Raw genomic sequence first — 22164 nt, forward strand, 5'->3', positions numbered from 1 at the left:
ATCCCTGTTGTTCTTATTGATGTGTCCCTGACAAATTTCTTTTTTTAGTCAAATCAAACCAGAAGAATAAGCTACTCCTATATTCCCACAGCCGGAAAAAAGAGTACTGCATAAAAGTACCACTTGGTTTTCTAAAGAAAGGGCTTCATAAATCAAGATTACATAGAACACAGTAATCACAATTTTCTTTTAAGTCTTCAAGTTGTAATAAATGAAGAATTAATTTGACGGCCCTCTGCTAAATTACTGCCACCTAAAGAGATAGTAAGGAAAGCAGATATATGCCCAGAATCTATATTTATTATTATTGCAGAAACCAACAGAAAAGTCTGTATTCAGAGGTGCAATGTAGGTTGCTGCCAGCCAGCCATGTTCCCTTCCAAAATGTTCTATTTCATTTTGCAACTGCGCCCAGTTTTTCCCATTCCCCTCCTCCCCCCAGCCAAGTATTCAGTCTCTATTTTCCACCTCAGTTGCCTGTCTGCTGAAGGTGATTGGATAGGTAAGCATAGGAATCCATACTTGCAAACTTAAAAGATGTTGCTAATTTGGTTGGGTTGGTTTGTTTAAATGCAAGGGTCTGCCACAGAATGTAGTTAGCAATTGGTAATAGAGACTATGAAGAACAACAGCTGATTTTCTTCCCAATTAAAAAAAAGTTTCAATTAGGATAACTATATTAGGTTTTCACCTTATTTATTCAGTCATTTTAGTGGAGGTATGTTGGAATTAAGGAGTAAGAATGTGCATGAGAATATTGATAATACAATTTATTCTTAATATAAATTTGAATTTAACTAAATAATGTCACACCTCGGGGGTGGCCCTTATCTTCTGACAGTTCAGCAGTTGAATTTCTGAATTAATGGCCTATCGGTCATTCGTTGCTCACTAGAGCTCATTATATAAACTGCTAATCATTTTCTCTTTAGAGTTAATACTAATAGAGATTAACATTACTATATAGTCTGTGCAGAGTTACATATTTAGGTATATTATTTAGCAAGTAACTTACTAATTCTCCTATTTATTTGTTATTTTCTCAGTTTGCTGAATGGTGTCTAGACTATGGTGCGCATGGATGCCGTATTCCTGATCGACCATATTCATTGTTTGAAGGCAAGAGCCTTGTTTTTGGAATTCTGTATTCAGTAATCATAAATTTGCATCATAGGACTATAAAGCTAGGTTTGGATGTATGTAAATTTCTGATAAACTGAGTGGGCTGCAACCAAAATACTTGTATCTGTCAAGCTCTGAATAACAGCCTTAAAGCATTGGTTTTATATTACAAAATGCATATGAAATGTAGATATGGGCTATCAGAATGCTTAAACAAAGAGTTTTATTCCACATGGGTTTGGTGTGTAACTTCTAGAATTCCCAAGCATTTCCATGGCATGCTGCTGGAAATTTGCCAAGCTTTAATCCAAAATTTCAGGAAGGCAACAGATTGAAAAATGTCATTGGATTTGGAGAAAAAAATTCCAACTTCAGAGATCCGGATGACTAGAAAAACATTGAAGTGGATGGTAGTGTACAACTATATTCCCTTTTCCATCACACAACAACTCATTGAAATTAACAAAGTCTAAGTGAGTTGTAGTATTTTCAAAGGCTTATTTTCCAGATTTATTTAGAAATAAATAAAAATTCACAAGCACAAATCTCTGCCTTCTCAGAAATAAGTCCAATGGAGCTCAGTGGTACATTCTCCTAAAGTAATTTATGCTGGTGTTGCCCCTAATACCAGATAAATCTGTGCTGTCACGTTTTCTTTTAGACTGCAGACTATCCTGCAGCTTGTATTTTTCCACAAAAAACACATCCCCAGGATGCAATATAGCTAATCCAGATCCATAGGACTGTAGCGCCTTTCCCCTACCAGTCAACAAGCATGCTGCTGCATTTTGCATCGATCACATTTTCTAAGAGCTCTTCCAAGACAGCTCCATGTATAGCCATCTTACAGTGGTCTAGTTGTGTGCTGATAAGAGAATAAATTACTGACATCAGAGATTCCTGCTTCAAAGCCCTTATGGCAATGGGTTCTACTTGCCCATTTGAAGCAGCTGCAAATTCTCAGTTTGCAGACTTGCTCTTTCAGAGATTGTGCCATCCCATTAAAATTAAATTAAATTAAATTAAAACCAGATCTGATAGAAATCCTTTCTAATAAATCATTCTCCTTGAGTTCGAGCTATTTTGTTCCTTCCCTAATCTAGCAATCTCCAAATTTTGCTAATCTCCAACAGCATCTCTGACTTGACTCAAGCTGAAAATATATAACTGCATATCATCAGTTTATGATATCTCCTCCCACAGACAGATTCTGTTGGTGATTGAATGTAGGTGTTAAACAAAAAGATGAAAATTACCAAACCTGGCCATTATACAAGAGAATATCCATTGGACCGACCTGCCCTATCTACCACTCAGTATAAATCCATTATAGAAAGGATTTATCTCTCAATAGATATCCAGAAAGATACTATTGTAAATGATACTAAATTCTGTTGAGAGGACTAGGGCGCTTTCCCTCCATCCAGATCTTGGCATACCTCATGCACCAGAACAATAGTGCTAATTCCATTCCAGTCCTGGGCTTTGAATCCTGACAGAAAAGGATTCAGAAAATCCTCTTCCTCTAGAGCATTTACTTACTTAATACTTACTTACTTACTTACTTACTTAATAATTAACTTATTCTAGGAAGAGCTCTTGCAGGGATTCCCATGTAATTCTTAATCAGCATAATATTGCAATGGGAATTTGTGAATTGATTTTTTAAAAATACTCATTAGACTCTTCCAAGAACATACCACCGGATTTCAGCACTGTAATTTCTTTTTTAAGAGATTAAAAAAGTAAGATACTGGTATGTACTATGTTTCCAGGAAGGGATTTGATGACCCTTGTGTTCTTCGACTTTTTCTCAAAGTTGTGACCTCTATATTAAAATTGTTAGTGTTAGGTACACTTGCTTAACAGTTGTACATCTTAATGAGAAAGGTTTGACTTAAAGCTAGTCCAGTTTCTCCCCAAAGTATCTGCCACCATGCTCCTGGTTAAAGTTATGAATGAAGATGCCACATTTCTTTTGAACTTACTTTTTCAGGTATGGCAGGAGCTATCCACTTCCTTTCTGACATCTTGGTTCCAGAAAAGTCTCGCTTCCCAGCATTTGAACTTAGTCCCCAAATGAAAGAAAACAAAGAGGAGCGCAACAGCTAAATGGGAGCTGAAGGTGGTGCCAGAGGCAACATGACTGCCGAGTGCCTAAAGTATATTGGATCAATGTTGGAGCCTAAACTGCGAGATGCAAGAAAATTTTCTTGGCTGTCCTTCAAAGGACTGCGTTTGTCATTAGCGCATGAATGAGAGAATTCCATATCTTGATGTTTCCTTATAAGAGATATCTTTAACAGTGACAAAGAGCAAATTTCAGTTTGTTGGGATGTTTCTTGTTTGGCTTTCAGTTGTCTCTTCAGGTCTTTCAAGTGTTTGCATGTTCTTGGTGTTGTCTGTGATTTTTCTCCTTGTTTGTTGCAAAGCTGAAAAGCATTCTGTAATATCTAGTCCTGTTGTTTTTTCTGTGCATGACTGTACTAACAACACAGTTCTTTCTGCAGCTGACAAGTACATGATGACAATAGGACCAGTCTGTTGGACACAATAAATGAGAGAAGCAGGAAAGGCCAGATACTCAACTCACAGAATCCTTTCGCCAGGAAACAAGTTCAGAGTTCTAGAGTGTTTTGTTTGCTCCCATCACAGTATAGCAGTTTTAAAGTCCCATGTGGTTAAATTGCCCTGATCTCATTCGACAGAATCTAGAAATACTCAGTTTCTAGATGCATTATGCCCAACATTTTTACAGTTATTGTTTCCTTCCCTAGGGAACATTTTTTATTTTGTCAACACTGACATCCTATATTCATTTCTCTGGAATCACTGGAATCTGTGAATCCAGATTATGGGGGCAGTTTAAGTGCACTGCAATTAAATAGGATAACATAATTTCCCTCTTTTTTTCTTTATTATACTTGTCCTACACCCAGCAATTCTTGGCTGTGTGGAAATGTTTCTTTGAAATCTGTTCATTTCACACTTTTCTATTTGAAACAGACTTATTGCCAAGGGATAACATATGCTGGGTTACTTCTTTGCTGTTGGATCTAGATTATAAATTTTAGTTTATGGCGGGGGGAGAGGAACCTTACCCCTTTGATAGTATTGTGTATCTGATTATTGTGTTTGGCAGACAACCAAACAAACCAAAGAAAAAAAAATTATTCTCATTTGGTTTCTCAATGGAACTCAGCTAATACATTCTGATTAAGAAGGCAATGATCTAAATATAAAAATACATGCATTGTCAAAAAAAAAAAAAAAACACCATAGAAATAACTGTTGTTTTTGTCATTTCATTTTTTGAAACTTCATTTTCTTTGCATTCTTTCATTCAAGAGCTACATAGTTGAGTAGATCACTTAAACTGAACTTTCTCAATAAATAAATCTTTATTATTTCAAAACTTCTTTAAAAAATCTAAATAAACAAGATTTGTATACCACTTGGAGGGAGAAGGCTACTGTTAAAATTAATCCAAAACTTTCCAGTCACTGAAAGATAAACAACACTGAATGGATATTTAAAAGATATATCAAACTTTTCTGATTTTTGTGATGGCCATTTTATTGTTTCTAACATGAAGGGGTAATTTCACAATAACACTTTTTGAAGGAGAGATGGTGGGGCTGGGAAGGAAAAACTGTCAAATATTTTGCAGTTCAGATTTTTTTAAAAAATTTTTTAAAAAAAGACAGCAAGATACAAAACAGTTGAACAATTATTTTCGACCTACCCATTTGTAAAAACTTGTAAAATGAGAGATTCCAAAATTTCCCCAAAAGTCTGACATGGAAAATTATTTTTCAGTGTTTCTTGATTGCATTGAATTATAGATGCATTACTTATGCTCATTTCAGAGGTGTATTTACCTTAAGGAAATTTGCAACACAACACCTTAATATCAGAAATCGTAAACCGTACTTCCCCAGCTAAGACACTTCACGTTTCTCATGCCAGCTGTGTTTTCTGAGAGTTTAATTCCAACACATCTACAATGAACTAGGCTGGAGAAGATTTACTAAGTAATTTCCCTTGTAACTGGCAGCTCAAATCTTACAATTCAATCTTCTATATATGTTACAACTGAGATATATTCTTAATTTTTAGACCTGTTTGGAAGAGCAATTTTCTGACAAAAATATATTATTGAGAATTTTTTAAATGAGGAAAACTGAGTTTCTTTGGAAAATGCTGCAATTTTTGAGGTACTATATTACAATCTTACTTTGTTGTAAAATGTTCATAGTTTGCTTCTAAATGAGTTTGCAGAGAAATGGAATTCCCCCATTTAAATTTACTGCACAAGCTTCTGACTACTAAACTTAGTCATTAATCTCAGAACTAGTCAGACTATTGATTTTAAACATAGTTTTATGGAAACTTCTAAGACGATTTGCTTTACATCTGATTTGAAAGTATATTGTAAATCATTTGTCAACTGAATGCTGCTCATGGGAATTAGTCCTGAATTTCCTTGCAGGCAAAGTATAGAACTCACCATGGTTTTTTTGCAGACTTTTAGTTTAAATCAAGTCTTCCTTTTATATGAGGACTTGAACAGATAAGTCCAAGTCAAAAAAGTGAAGTTCTGCCTGTAAACTGTCTATAAGTGAAAAGACAAATGTAAGTTGAGTAAGTGGACATTCATGATAGTATGAGTAGTAGATGGCTGAGAGGTAGACAGTCCATTTCCAGGATATATATGTTAGGGAAATTACAGCAAACCAAAAAGATAAACTGTCATTGGCTAGGAGGACAGAATTGGGTTGATTTATATCTGCCCTAAGTTAGTACACTACTTATGTATTCATTAGTCAGGTCAAATTCTACTTTGGACTTTGGATGGAAATGCATTGTTGCCTTCTTTGTCTTCAAAGAATGACTTTAGGCTAATTTAATATCCAATTGCATGAGAACTATGAGAGAAAGTAGAAATACCAAACTCCAAATTTCATCCAAAATTAACTTTATTTTTAATGAAATAGCTTGTAAACTACAGGTTTACACAAGTAGCTCATCAGGCAGTACTCTACCATTACTACTAATTTGTATTGAAATCTTACTAACTGGCCCTGTTGCTTAGATGTTATTAAAAAAGAATTCATTCCTGCATATGGTTGAATTATGGAGTACGTGAGTTGGTGTTTGTGAGTAGGATTGTTGCCATTGTCTAGTCTGTGAAAAAGATATGTGGCCATACTACTCCACCCAATCTCTCCAAGAATGAATGTAGTTATTAGATGTGACAGAAACCCAGACAAAGAGCTGTGCTATAGAAAAGTCTCATTAGCAAGCATAGCCTCTTGCTTTGGGAGGCAGCTTGCAGGATCCTGTTAGCATGCCTGCCCCAAAGGAACACTCTTCCTTGCATTACTTAGGTGGGATTTGACAGCTAGTTCAAAGAGGCTTATTGATGCCTATAAAGTAGAGATTGGGGCAAAATATTAAGGCCCCATTTGGAACAAAGCTTCGCTACTCTGCCTAGCTGTAATTCCAGACATGATTAAAATTTGGCTAATTAGGTCTTGAATGATAAGGAATGAATGATTATTCTAGGAAGAATATTATTTGAGGCTGAAAGTAAGTTAGGTATGTTCATTTAAACATAAAGCACTGTCACTGGAATCTCATCTAGTAATTCTCTATATTTCGATAGTCCTTTAAAATTCCCCTATGCTTTATTGGATTTATCTTATGTGCTCTCTTTCAGCTTAATCAAGTATAAATGCACCTGCATCCAGTTCTAAGATTCTGTGTGTTTGTGTGTGTGAGAGAGGGAGGGAGGGAGAAAGGGAGGAAGAGAGAAAGGGTGTAAACACAATTGATAATACTATTCCATGGGAAAATTTCTGGTTGTACTCTTAAATAGAACTCTAGCACATCGATTCTATTTAGGTGGATTATTCTTCCATGAAATTAACCCCCTTAAGAGTTACTTAAGATGACTTCTGTGGTTCCACCTATTTGTGACTTTTTCAGGATTCAGAATTATGTAAAGGTTTAAAACTGTTTAATAAGTGTTTTATCATGTAGGTTATCAGAAAACCTTACAAAATTATAATATATGTAAGGCTGTCCCTTGATTCAATTTTACTTATTTACAGAGGAAACATAACCTCCAAATGTTTAGCAATGCTATGAAAAGAACAGCAAAAGAGATTCTATGCAAAGCAAGAATCAGAATATCCAATATATTTAATTAGGATTTACTTCTTTTCCAACTGTGTTCCAGAACTCACTAGAACAGTAGCTTAACTTTATTATAAGAAGTAATATAAAATGCCAAAGAATTGTTGGAGGAAAAAGAAACCTCCTACTCAATAAACCGCAACCCAATACCAAAATTAGACAACTTGATCAAGCAACCTCTCAACCAAGAACATAAAAGCACAAAAGAATAGTGCAGATGAAAAGCAGTGGATTCATCCTCCCATGCTGCTGCTTCTGATTATTATATATTATTATAAAGGCTAAAATGCAAAAAACAAAAGCATAGGTTCAGCACTAACAACAACAAAAGAAAAAAATGGTGTACAAAAAGAGAAAAAGATGATCCAAATGAATTTAACATTTAAAATCCATCCCAGGTGGTGCTAAAAAGGAAAAGATGACAGTAAATTCTCGTGTGTGTGTGTATATATATATCTATATATCTGTCTTTGGTTATTCGGGTTTTCTCCCATAAAATTGGAAGTGTCTTGGTGACGTTTCGACAAAATTCCATTCGTCATCATCAGGCTAGGTGTTTACAGCTTCGTGCTTCTAGGAGAAATGTGTGAACGTAGCTGTTTCTTCCTTTTAACTGCTAGTGGGGGTTTGAACTGATTGGTTGGGAGCTTGGCTGTGTTCTGATTGGGTGGAGGTGTGTTCTGATTGGTTGGGGGTTTGGCTGTGCTCTGATTGGATGGTGGGGTTGGCTGTGCTCTGATTGGATGGGGGTGTGTTCTGTTTGGGGGCTTGGTTGTGCTCAGGTTTGTCTGAGATGCAGGGGATTTGAATTGTTGAGCTGCATTGCTGTTGTTTGGCTTTGCATTCATGGTCGAAGCCAAACAACAGCAATGCAGCTCACCAACTCAAATCCCCCTGCATCTCAGACAAACCTGAGCACAACCAAGCCCCCAAACAGAACACACCCCCAGCCAATATATATAGATAGATAGATTACATATGTGTAAAAGAATAAATTACATATATATAAAAGAAGAAAGCAGTAACAGATTAAGCTAATCATCTGTTGTTGTATTTTAATGTGTAGAAAGTCCACGAACAGTTTCCTGTGTCTTACAAAGCTGTCTAGTCCATTATCTCCAAGCAAAGCCATCTCTGCTAATTTAGTCAATTTCAAAATCCATTCTTCAATAATCGGCATCCCTTTTTCTTTCCAGTGTTGCAAGTACAATCCTCACAGCTGACGTCATGTGAAGGAATCACACCCCAAATCATTTTTTCAATTGGCTTGTCCATCTTATTTAAAAGAAAAGCTTGAAGTTTCATTAAGATGTGTATCTTAAATATTTTCTGCATTGTCTTTGTTAGGTCTATTCAGTATGTTTTCACATATTTGCAAAACCACCACATATGATAAAATGAACCTGGATTTTGACTACATTTCCAGCACTTATTAGAAAACCCTTTATACATTTTCGCTAATCTATCTGGGGTCAAATACCAATAATACATCACTTTATAAAAAAATTCTTTCAAGCTTTAATTTAATGTAAATTTTAGTCTATTCGTCCATATGTTCTCCCATTTATCTAGTGTTATACCCCCCAAAATTGCCCATTTTATCATACGATCTTTAATGTATTCATCTTCCAGATTCATCTTAAGTAACATTTTATATACTTTAGAAATCAAGTAATCATCTCCAGAACATAAATTAATATCCAGTTCAGATTTAGGTCCTGTGAAAACAACACTTTTTAATCAAGTTTAAAACTTTCAAAATCATCTTTTACTAATTGTTCTCTTGCCTTTATCTTGAATCCCTCTTTTTCAAATATTAAGTTTCGATATGTCATCCATTTGCATTCTAATATCTATGTAGTGCTATATGAGGTAATATTGAAAGTAGCACTTTATCAGCTAATCTTTTGTACTTCCACCATATATGTGCGATCAATTGCCTAACACTATGAATCTTAAAACCAGGTTTAACTTTATCACAGATAGGCATGCCACCCAAATCTCAAATCAAAATGTTCAAAGTCTAATTTTTAACTATACCAGACAACAAGCATCATAATATAAACTAAAATCTGGCAAACCCAGACTTCCTCTTTTTTTAGAATCTTGTAGCAGTTTACATTTAATTTTTGATTTTTTGATTTTGCCAAATAAATTTAAATATATCCTTCTGCCACTGTTTGAAAGAAGAATCTCTAACCAATATCAGTATAGTCTGAAATAGAAATTACATTCTAAGTACATTTTAATTACTGAAATTCTTCCCATTAATAACAAATCTATTTTTTGCCATCTATTTAAATCCAATTTTATCTCCTTTCATATTTTATCATAATAATTTTTGTAAAGCTTAGAATTTTCCTCAGTAAGAGTGACCCCCAAATACTGTACCTTTTTTACAACTTTAAAATCGGTTTTAAATTCCAATTTCTTCTGATTATCCACATTTATGTTCTTAAATCAGTATTGTCTTTTTTTAAATTTATTTTTAAACCCGCTATTTCTCCAAATATTTTTATATTCCTCATAATACAGTGGTGTCAAATTGGTGGCCCGTAGATCGGATGCATCCCATGTAGGCTATACCCATCCCTGCTCCATGAAGGGGAAAAAGTCACAATACATCACATGATGGCAACATGCAGCAAGTTTGAGATTCGTGTCAGAACATATTCAATGTTCTCTAGTGGATCCAAATCATCAACAAATGCATGTAATTTGTAATTATGTACTTTAATTTGTAGTCCTTTTGCTCTGTTATCTTGCCTAATATTTCTAACAGTTCCAACACTAGAATAAATAATGAAGGGGATAAAGGACCCCACTGTCTTGTTCCATTCTGGATTTCACATGGTTTTGTAAAATCTCCATTCACTGTGATCCAAGCTTTCTGTATAGATAGCTTTCAGTCCCAATATAAAGCCCAATCCAAAGTCCAGCTTTTCCACTACTTTAAACATAAAGGCCTAGTTCAAGTTTCAAACACTTAACTCCGTCCAATACAATGCTCTGAACTAGCAGCACATATCTTTGTTTTACTAGACAAATGGCTAGTTTGATAGTTAGGAGCAGGTCTCTACAGTAGTGGCCAAAATTGAGGAAACCTTTTGGGAAAAGTGTATTTTCTAAAACTAGCTTATTAGCACAAAACACCACTTTTTTTTTTGGAGTAGTACCATATAATTAAATATCAATGGAAAGATAATTTAATCAAGAATGTAATGCAATAACTTTTATGAAGGATTTGCTATTAGAATAGCAGATATAATATAAAGAAGAAAAGTGAAACACGTAGAAAAAATGAGATATACAAGAATTATCACGTCAGTTAATACTTAGTTGGGTAACCTTTACCATGAATTACAGCCTTACAATGTCTTCCCATGGAGAGAACCAAGTCTTTTAGTTCTGCAGCTGTTAATGTGAAACCAAAATTGAACGATTGCTTCTATCAACTGGGTTTTATTGCTGGGTCGCTTCTGACTAACAAGTTTCTTTAGTTGGCTCCATAGATTTTCAGTTATGTTAAGGTCTGGGCTATTCCCAGGCCATTTCAGTAGTGGAATATGATTATCTTGAAACTTCAAAAAAAAGTGTTATTAGCCATCAAACCTCAAAAATACACTTTTTCCAAAAGTTTTCCACAATTTTGGCTATTTCACTTCTGGATTAGAAAAGGAGTGGCACAGAATCATCCTGAAGATTCTTGGACAGTGTTCCTTGATCAGTCTGGGGAATGAATATTCAGTGAAGTTTTTCTAACTTATGCCAAAGGAGAGGGCTGACATCATGTCCACCAAGCCTTTGTTTTCAAATACATCTCTGTTTTAACTTCACAACTTTGCAAAAGTTTTTTTCTTATTGCATGTTAATTGCTGGCTGTGTGCTGGAATACCTTCGTACCCCGTAGACTCTAATTGATTTAATAACACAGGAGGAGTGTGTTGAAATAATTAGTCATTCCATGTGGAAGAGGAAAATGGCAATGTTTTTTAGATTACTGAGAAAATGATTTAATTACATTGAACTTTCACCAAAGACTACATATTATCAAGCTGAAAATATTTTATACCTTTATTTTATTTCTACCACATGCTACATATAATTTTCAGCTTTCTATGTTAAAAGCTTAGAAACATCCTTTCCCCCCACCCCCCACCCCAACTTATATCAACATTATTTCCCCTGCTAGCTGCTTAGTTTTGCTTTTGGAATTCTTTATCTGATCTTGAAAAGGGAACTATGTATTCTTGCCTGCTTTTCTGCTGCCAGCAATTAGTTGTAAGAGAGGATATTACAAAAATGTCTCCTAAGGAGGAATTGAAATTAAAAGGTGACTTGGAGGAGCCCAGTGCCAAATTCCTTAAGGAAGCATTCGAGAAAAAGGTTTCTAAGTTACATGACACATCACAAGAGATGAATGAAAAATCTGATAAAAAGTTTGAATTATTAGTAACAGAGTTAAAATAAAGCTGTTAAAAATATACAGATTGGATTGGATAAGACAGACACAAGGTTAGATCTTATTAGCTCAAATTTATTGTTATTGGATTGGCAACAGAGAATTTTTTCTAGGGTTTAAGGGCATCTCTGAATAAATTCACAATTTACATAAGTAATTATAACAGAAATGACTAAATGATTTAATGATTTAATGATGAGAAAGTAGACTTTCTAAAAAAATAGACAAAATGTACAGAATAAACTCAGCATATGCATCCAAAAGAAATTGCCAAGAGATATTATGATTCAATTTATAAGAAAATCTATTAAAGAACAAATAATTCAAAAACATTACCATCAAGAGCAGCGGTGGTGTAGTGATTAGAATGCAGTAGTTCAGCTAATTCTGCTGCCTGCAATATGGCAGTTCAAATCTCACCGGGCTCAAGATTGACTCAGCCTTCCATCCTCCCAAGGTCGGTAAAATGAGGACCCAGATTGTTGGGGGCCATATGCTGACTCTGTAAACCACTTAGAGAGGGCTGTAAAGCACTGTGAAGCAGTATATAAGTCTGTGCTATTGCTATCAGAGAATTAACATTTCTGGAAAAGTGCAAATATTCAAAGAAATTACAATTAAAATATTAAGGAAACACAAAGAATATTTCTTCCTGATGGATCCCTAAAACAAAATGATATTCCCTTTTGCTGTGATAAGCTGGAAGGGGTTATTTTTACCTTTAGAAATCAACAGTATAGACTAAATTCAGTCTTTAAAGCATAAGATTTTTTTGGAAAAATACGGATCAGAACTACACTATTTTTCAAAAGATAAAGATCAACTACCACAAGAATTAGGCCTGAAGAAAAAAATAAAAAGAAAACTGATGCTGATCAAGAACAGGCTGTGAAAATGGCAGCCATAGCTGGAATTCCTGAACTTTATCTTCGTAACAGATGGATTGCAAGGTTCTGATATGGAATGTTAATGGAACAAATTCCCCACAACCGAGAAAAAAGTATTTCATTATTTGAAAAAAGTGAACCATGATGTAATATGTTTGAAAGAAACTCACATCAAAGAGACTGACAGGGAATAAAATCTATTATGATGGGATTATATGCCTCATACCAAGAAAAAGCCAAGATTTTTAAACATTTAGCCGAATACTTACTCTCCTATTCTTTTCAGTATTGGTGTGTAATTGGAGATTATAATGGGTTAGTAACCCCACGACTGGACAAATCAGCTGATAAAGGAATTAAAGAAACACAAGGGAAACTGTCCCAAACTGCTTTCGAGCTGGCCAATGCTTTAGGTTTGATTGATGTTTGGAGGACATTTATCGTCTTTTCAGAGACACACAAATCTTTTTCTAGCATTGATATAATTTAGACTACAAAAATTTTACTTCACAAAACAACTAAAATTCTTCTTCTTCCAAAAACTTTTCTGACAATAATATATCTTAAATTTGGTCTTCAGTCTTTTAAATAGACATTAAATGAGTCTGTTTTGGACAGGCAACTGATTGTAAACAGGTACTTCAAGACTGCTTCAATAGTAATTTAGGTAAGGGAACCAGTTTAATAACAGTTTGTAAGTGTGATACAAGGACATTTTATACACTATAATACAATAATTAAGAGGAAGATGGATGAAAAAATCCAAAATGTGCTACAAGAAATTAAACTGAAGGAGAGAGAACACCAGAATTCACCAGAAAATGCTAACATACTTAATCAACTAAAATTATTGAATAACAATCTTGTTGACTATTTCGGCTATTGAAAAGAAACTTAAATATACAAAAGAACACTTTTTTGAACATGAAAATAAACCAGGGATATGGTTCGCATACAAACAAAGAAAATAGACTGAAAAGATAATAAGCTCCAAGGCGGGAATAAGATTCACATGGATAATAAAAACATTAAAATATTTTTTGGGAATTATTATACCAATTTATATAAAGCACAAGAAATCTCTTTGGACAGTTTAGAGGACTAATATATCAACTAAAAATCTTCCTACATCATCAGAAAACTACAAGAAAATTTTGAAAATCCAATAACAACTTTTGAAATAATAGAAGCAATTAAAAGAGGTAAAACACACAAAGCTCTGGGACCAGATGGCCTACCAAATGGATTTTACAAATTTTTTAAAGATCAATTACTTCTTCCAATGAAAAACTTAATGAATTCTATTCTAGAGGTGAATTCTATACCAGATTCTTGGAAGGATGCCTACATTTCTTTAATACCCAAAGATGGACTGGATTTAACTTCTGTGAAGAATTAAAGGCCAATTTCCCTCCTTAGTAATGATTATAAACTCTTTACATCTATTTTAGCTGAAAGACTTAAAAAAGTTTTACAGGATTATATACGTGAAGACCAATGTTGTTTCTTACCTAAAAGACAACTAAACAATAACGTAAGAGTAATTTTGAATATAATTGAATATTTATATAGTGACAAACAGGTTGCATTAATCTTTCTGGATGCATCTTCCCACACTTCCAAACTACATAAGCCCAACAAACCTCCTCATCCAATTATATTATTGCCAGAAACCCAATACAATACAGCCAAAGAACTTACAAAAAAACTTGGACATTTCACAGAATGGAGTGAATATTTTATCAATTCAACACTATGCACAAAATCAAAGACCTAAAAATAGAAGCTGAAATTCACCAACCTCTGCTTCATTACCAACTTAATGGACAAATAGAGCAACAAATCAGAACACTCATGGAATCACTACTCTCATAACTCATAGCAGTCTCAATAGCAGAGACTAATGCAGTGTCTAGAAACTACAGCCCTCCTATACATACAACCAAAATTATGGACTTGGTATGCAGATGACACCTTTGTCATCATGAAAAAAGTACAAGTAGAGAAGAGATGTGAAACAATTGATGTCATCCTCAATAATATTATATTAATAATATTAATAAGGGGAAAAGAAAGCAACATATTACTCTTCCTGGATATCCTCAGCAGACGAAGAACTGACAAGCAAATTAGAAGTGCAAATATATCAAAAAGCAATCTTTGCATTAATTAACCAAATAACAAGCCAGTCTCTCACATGATTATGAGTATTCATGTATTCATGTGAGTACATACACATTACAGCAACCAAGAACAGCAGAAAAAGGAAACAGACTCCCTATATATCATCTTCCAACAAAATAGATACCACACAACTTTATCAAAAAGTGCCTGACCATTCAATCTATTTCAGGACAACCAACACAAGCTATGAAAAGAATAACACTGTCATATATAAAAAACATCTCAAAAACAACCAACAGACTATTACAACCACATAGCATCAGTGTAGCACACAAACCAACAAAATCCAGCATCTCAGAAACCACCAACACATCATTACAATCAAACAGCATCACTATAGCACACAAATTAACTAAAGCCTCCAAAATATCTTAAGTAAACCAAAAGACCCAGTAGCCAAGAAAAAAAAACACAGTACAATACACAGTGTAAGGACTGTACAATTATTATGTAGGACAGGTAGCAAAAGACCAGTAGAGCACATGCATTAACACCAGCAAGCAATCAGAAGATAGAGGAAAACTCCATAATCTCATAACATATGGACACATTTAACTATACTTTCAATTAGATAACTATGAGCATCTTAGACCAAGCTAAATCCAATAATTCTAGGGAAATTCTGGAATTTGGCATTTAGTCAAATCAGCCATCAATAAAAACATAGAGAGATAAGTTATGTTTACACCCCATTCTAAGGAGACAATAAAAAGCTAGCAAAGAAACAACAGTAACAACAAAACAGAGCATAGCCTCTGCAACAGAAACACCTAGATGAATAGGGATTAATACCAGACAAATGATCAATAAAACAATATCCTAATCAAGGAACTGCTAGGGAGAAAATCACATCCACACAAAAACTGGCAGGGGAAGCTACTGTATATAAATAGGAAACAAACCATACATGCACTGATTATGTAACCTAGTCAAATAATTAAACTTTTGCAAGCAGTCAACAAATCTCAGAAAGTACCGAGATCTCCACATGGTATAATCTAATAATAAAAACATAAGAAAAAACTTCAATGAAAAATATTTGGCATTTAATTTCAATATATTGAATAAAATTTGTCTATAAAAATGAATTCCGGACAATGTTAACAAGGAAATGTAACAGTTTTTAACACATACCGAATAGCTTAAAACTTTGAAGAATATCTACCAGCTATAGAATTCAGCTCATTAAGAGAGGTACTCTTGATTTATCAGTTAACCTATGGGGCTTTAAAGTTGTGTTATTTCTGAAAATATATTCAATCATTAAGTGCAGTGAGACAACTCAGACCATATTATAAACCAAACTGAAACCAATTCATTTTAAAACAAAGACTAACTTGTGCTACAATCAGCTCTCGAATTATGAAGTAAAGATGGGCAGCACTTAATGAACTCTTATAAACCCAACTCCTAGATTCGTCCCAAATTTTAAATATGAACCTTTCTAGTTTTCTAAAAGTTCTGCTAAAAGAAAATGACAAAAGGTAAATAGTAGAATGAGAAAAGGAGAAGCTATAATTTAAGCCAGGGGTAGTCAACCTTTTTATACCTACCACCCACTTTTGTATTTCGGTTAGTAGTAGAATTTTCTAACTGCCCACCGGTTCCACAGTAATGTGCCATGCATTGTCATCTGCGCATGCCTCTCGCACATTGTGGATTAGGTTTGGAGGGGGCGCCGGCTACCAGCTCTGCTTGTCTGTTACAGCTGGGTGGTGTGGGAGGAGATGCGCGAGCTATTCTGGGACGAGGCTCTTTTGTTTACGGTCACATTATAGCACCATTTAGTTTCACTTACATAACATGAACTAAACTTATGCGCCTGATTCAAATAGTATATTTTCAGAAATGTATATTGTCACAGGGAATTTTATGAAAACATAATGAAAATGTTTTTAAATAATACTATGAAAATTTTTAAAAGTCAATTAAATTTAAAAAAAAAATGCTTCAGTATCAGACAAAACCCCTACCGCCCATCATGGAATGCCCACTAGTGGGCGGTAGGGACCAGGTTGAATACCACTGATTTAAGGAATGACATCTCTATAATAAATCAGGTTCTCTCATACCAAAATTAATTCAGCCTTTGTTGATATCTCTTTTTGCTACCAATTAACAGTAAATATTGTGCTTAATTATTTTAATGATATGGTGGTTCTATCCAACGTGATTCACACATATTACACCCCAAATAAACTAATAATGTACCAGCTGACCATTTATGAAAATGCAGGTGAACTGATCCTATCTTATTATTGTATTGATGAATTTGTTTACGTAGTATGTATGTAGAAAGCCATGATAGATTTGATTTGTGCTTCTCAATACATTCAACCCCATAAATGTCTAAGGATTGTATCATGGTAAATGTGGACTATAGGTGAAATAGACGTATTACTATTATATTTCTGGCTATACAAAACATAATTATTCTAGCTATGCAAAACATTCAAAAAGGAACTGCACAAGAAATATTGGCACGAGCCAAGTAGTCCTCAAAGCACTAGAGTAGATGTTTCCTTTGGAGAGATTGACACAATCATTGTACAACTTTCCCCATATACAGTGAAGTATATTATTAACCCGTATTTAACAGTCAGGAAAAAACCTTTAAAGATATCACATTCATAGTTCCAGAAGAGGCTGCTGCTTTAACACTCCAAAAAGAGGTGTAATTCTTATGTCCATTACATTTTATGAAATGTCCTTTTTAATTTTTTTGTACAGGAATTATGGTAAAATTCTGCAAGTCTTTACACACACTTTACTGGCTTCTGGGGAGCAACAGGGAAAATGCTCTTTATAACAGCTGAATTATCTCAGATTGAATCTTACCTATATGTTTAGCTTTGGAATCAGTCTCACTATTCTGGCATTGTTAGTTTTTTCAGAGTGCTACGTGCATATCCTCTTAAATGCATAAACTCTTAAATACATAAAAATGAACTATGACAAAAAGGGATTAACCTTTTTCTAGATGTGTTCATTTTTAATGGATGAATTTTTTCCATGTGATCCCATCCTCACCTGCACTTAGAATAAACACAGCCCAACGGTTTCTTCATATTATACATTTGTGTGATTAATCAAATAATAGATGCTATGTAGCATTTGCAAAATGTCCTCTGTAATAATTTGAGAACCAAACTGTTCTCTTAAATTACATAATAATGACCCACAACTTTTTTTAAAAAAAGATTAATGTACAGGAACTTTTATATAGCTACAATATCTCTCAGGTGGTATATAGCAAAGAACTCACTTTAACATGTATAATAGAATATGAACTGAATCACTTTCTATAAAAGGATGGCCTATGTTTTATTACTTCTACATGTTTTTAGAAAACTACAAATAGTTTTTATGGTATATTTGTATCTAAGAAACTTCTTGATAAGTCTGATTTTAAAAATAACGATTATTCAAATAGCATAGAAAAGGATTTAACATACATACAGTCAGAGGTGGGATTCACTTACCTTCCCTACCGGTTCGCAAATGTGAATGTGCGTGCACACTCATTCGCTTTGCTCACACCAGCTCTGTGCATGCGCAGTAGTCACACATTACGTCCGGGTGGGTAGGCAGCACCTCTTGCAGTCGCCACTACCGGTTCATGTGATCCAGATAGAACCAGCTGAATCCCACCACTGCATACAGTATTGCATTGTATGTATTGTAAGGTCTCTAGTCATTTTTCCTAACCTTGAATTCTCAAAGTAAGTCTTGCAGCTATACTTTGTAAGTTATTCTTTTGAATCAGGTGTGTAATTATAACTCTGCTTACTTTTCATAGACTTTGAGAGCAAAGCTAGAATGAATGATGCATATAATTGAAAATTGTACAATTGCAGATTCTGAATTTTACAACCACATTTTGTAGCTTCAATTTAATTCCTCAATGGAGAAATCTTATTTTACATTGAGCAAAATCATTGAACCTATTATTAGATCATGATTTGGTAAAGGGAAAAGGCTCAATATGTAATCATTTTTCCTTGGTATCTTTAGGACTTAATTTTGCAAGATAATAGATAAAGTTCCCATTAATTCAATTTGTACTAATGGCTTTTCAGTTTATCATTTGCTATTTAGTATTCTTAAACTTTCTGAATTTCAGAAGGTATTTAACTGAAGCTTTATTCAGCAGCAAAGCCACTGCAACAATAATAGTTCCTATCTCAAATATTGAAGATTTATACATAATAAAAGTATTTTTTCAAGAACTGGGGCATCAATTGATTTTCCCCCCAGACTTCATAACTTCCTTATTGTTCAGTAGTTGCTACTTTCCTACATTCAATATGTATTTTCACTATAACTTGACAAATCACGAATGAAGGTTCTGTAGGCTGAACATTGCAATCTTCTACGTTTTCAGATGATATTACATTATATACATTATGGTATTATATTATCTTTGATCCTGTCAAAGTTTCTAACTTAGCACAGCAATTGCCCCTTGTAATTAAAACTGAAAGTAATATTCAGGGAACAGTACATAAAACAGTTATTTCATAAAACTATTATTTAAAGGCTAAAGTTGAGATGTATAGTTCAAAAAATGTTCAAAAGTTTGATTACATCTGAAACTGAAGAATGAAACTGTCTCGTCATTGCAGCCCAGTTTAAATACTCATGAAATGCTAATAAAGTAAACTTAAAATTATCTAGAATTTAATCATTTGTACTCGGCTCGGAAGCAAGACACTGACATTGAATAGCAACAACTTCTTTCTTACTATTTTTAAGAATTATAACCACAGGGAAGTTTCATATATTACAGTAAGCTACGTAGAAAAAACCGATCCAGCAGTCTCGCTTCTTGAAAAAATTGCTCATATGTTTGAATTATAACTGTGATGCAAATATTTTGCATTGTACATAAACATTTAAAATAGCTTAGATATATGTCTAAAATGTAAATGCCAAAGAGTTTCGCTTTTTTTTCAAAATATATTCATTTGACCAATATACAATGAAAATGACATATATTCACTCAAGGTACTAAATTAATTAAAATCAAAATCTCATTTGAATACTGCCTCCAATACTGCCTCCATGTCCATGCATTGAAATAGAGGTGCCTCTCAGGTACTCCTTCAGATCTTACAGATTATCTAGAAATTTCCCATTTTGTTTAAGACCGAGAAGTTCAATATTATGGATAGATGAATTGGTGGATACATTATCCATTCATGTAAGCATTCATAGCATCATCTGGTTTTCTTCTCCCTTCATTTGAATGTCATTCTGCTATACATCATTTATAGATCAAAGGGGAGAATTTACAGTTGCCCAGCTATCTCTGCAGAAGCCTAGCTAAAAGAAAAACTGTCCAAAAACATCCTAGTAACCTTAAGAAAATTTCATTTATTCTTTAGTGAAAACAAGATCTAGGAACTGAGCTCCTAAATATTTCTAATGCCAGTAAAAGTGAAGGTTTCCCCTGTCCAGTCATGTCTGACTTTAGGGGACAGTGCTCAATTTCATTTCTTAGCCAAGGAGACCAGCATTTTCTGAAAACATTTTTGTGATCATGTGACCAACATAACTATATAGCGAAGCACTTGTAACACTGTGATAGATAACACCAATGTGTTATCTATTTATCTACATGCATTGGGATGTTTTTGAACTGCTAAGGGGGTAGGAGCTGGGACAAGTAACAGAAGCTTACCCTGTCACGCAGCATTCAGGTCTTGAACCTGGGCTGTCAGCAGCCAAATGCAGGACATTTCTAATAAGAAAAATCTATGGAAACTGAGACTCAAACTTTTGATGGATGACATTTTATCACATCCTGGAGAATCTGCAATCACTTCTCAGTACCTGGAAAATCCCAATTTCAGTAAGATTTTCACTCTGAATAAATAACCCTGTAACCCAACACCCCCCCAGGAAAAAGTCATATGGAAATAAGTCTCCAATGTCAAAAAAAGAAAACAACTGAAAACAAAATGGAATTACTAATAGTCTATTCTGGTATATAAAAGCAAGCCCATGTTTGTAATCAGACCAACCAGAATTGTTTACAGAGTTTTCATGTTTCAGATGCATCTGTCACATCCAATTAGGAATATCTATAAAAACAGTGTATGCCAAAACACAGTTGTAAAAAGGTCCCCTGAATCAATACAAAAACTCGAAATTTTTTCTTTGCATAAGCAGTATTTTCTAGACATAAATGTTTGTATTACTATATCTTGGCAAATTACTGTTGACTCTCAGTAGCATTTTCCATTCCATCCCAAATAAGCAATTTGCTATGACATCTGCACTCCCAAAAGGATAATGTATTTTCTTATTTTTGGCAGCCCATCTTCAACAAACTGGTACCATAGGAGATTTTGTAATATTCTTCCCTCCAATGTTGGTGCTAGTGAAATAAAGGGATTTTATTCTTACATGAAAGGTTTTCCACATATTGTACTACAATTCCTCCAAGTTTCCTTTACCAACTCTTTATTTGTCTAAGCTTTATTAACAAGTTCATCTGCTTCAGCTATTTCAACTGTCTTCAATCCATCATCTTTTTTTCTCTTTTCATCTGTAAAATGATACAATATCTTCCTAGAGTTTTAAATTGTTTTGTGCTTACTACCATTTTTTCCCTCAAACATGTGTTACTATATGCATCAAAATCACAAAGAAAATAAATTTAAAAGGTCAGCAAAGGGAACTTAAATATAGGTTTCAGAAGAGAAGCACATAAAACTTTTCTTATTTTGAATATGTCAAAACTTAATTTGTCCTGTGCTGCAAATCCTTCACTATTGTCCAAAGTATTTTAGTTGAAACAACAGCAAAGGATGGTAGAGCTCTGAGAAATCTTCAGCTCAGCTCACGATTTATCTTCTTTCTGATCAAGGTCCTACTGGTTTCAATAAAGAGATTATGTGGAAGATTTCACAGCCTGCTCATATGATGGGGGTGGGGTGTTGCAGTAAGAAGGTGGAGGGGGATAAACTTGGTTCATTTGGGGAGACTTAGGTTGGACATGGTAACTCATGGCCATCGGATTCATCATCATTCCTTCTGGATCTGCATAATAGGCCATGCCTGGCTGTTGGACTCCTGAAAAAGAGACATAATGGAAAATATCAGAAGCTGATTAATGTGAACATGTCTGAACAAGTAACTCTGGATGATCTTCAAGCTATCTTCACAAGGCTTTTTATATTGTATAGTTTAGAGAATATTAAGTATAAAAAATATCCCATCAAGATCAGATTTCTGCAATCTGAAATAAGTGGACCTTTTTTCTTCATAGCTTAGAAATGAGACAATATTTACCTTTTTTTG

The 22164-nt window shown here is 34.2% G+C and overlaps 2 protein-coding genes across 4 annotated transcripts in view; one reads left to right on the forward strand and one right to left on the reverse strand.

Annotated features, from left to right (window-relative positions):
- LANCL2 (LanC like glutathione S-transferase 2) overlaps window positions 1-4190 on the forward strand; it is a 29054-nt gene extending 24864 nt beyond the window's left edge. For all 3 annotated transcript variants that reach the window (XM_058182284.1, XM_058182285.1, XM_058182283.1), the window contains 2 exons: window positions 1047-1119; window positions 3119-4190. In XM_058182284.1, coding sequence (XP_058038267.1) covers window positions 1047-1119; window positions 3119-3234 — 189 coding nt within the window. In that variant the 3' untranslated portion in view covers window positions 3235-4190. The remainder of the gene's footprint in view (window positions 1-1046; window positions 1120-3118) is intronic.
- An 8240-nt stretch (window positions 4191-12430) lies between these two features.
- The window catches only part of VOPP1 (VOPP1 WW domain binding protein), a 42462-nt gene continuing 32728 nt past the window's right edge, over window positions 12431-22164 (reverse strand). The window contains exon 5 of the mRNA XM_058181882.1: window positions 12431-21936. Within this exon, the coding sequence (XP_058037865.1) occupies window positions 21755-21936 (182 nt within the window). The 3' untranslated portion in view covers window positions 12431-21754. The remainder of the gene's footprint in view (window positions 21937-22164) is intronic.

This window comes from Ahaetulla prasina, chromosome 4 (genome assembly GCF_028640845.1).
Source record: "Ahaetulla prasina isolate Xishuangbanna chromosome 4, ASM2864084v1, whole genome shotgun sequence".
Lineage (NCBI taxonomy): Eukaryota > Metazoa > Chordata > Lepidosauria > Squamata > Colubridae > Ahaetulla > Ahaetulla prasina.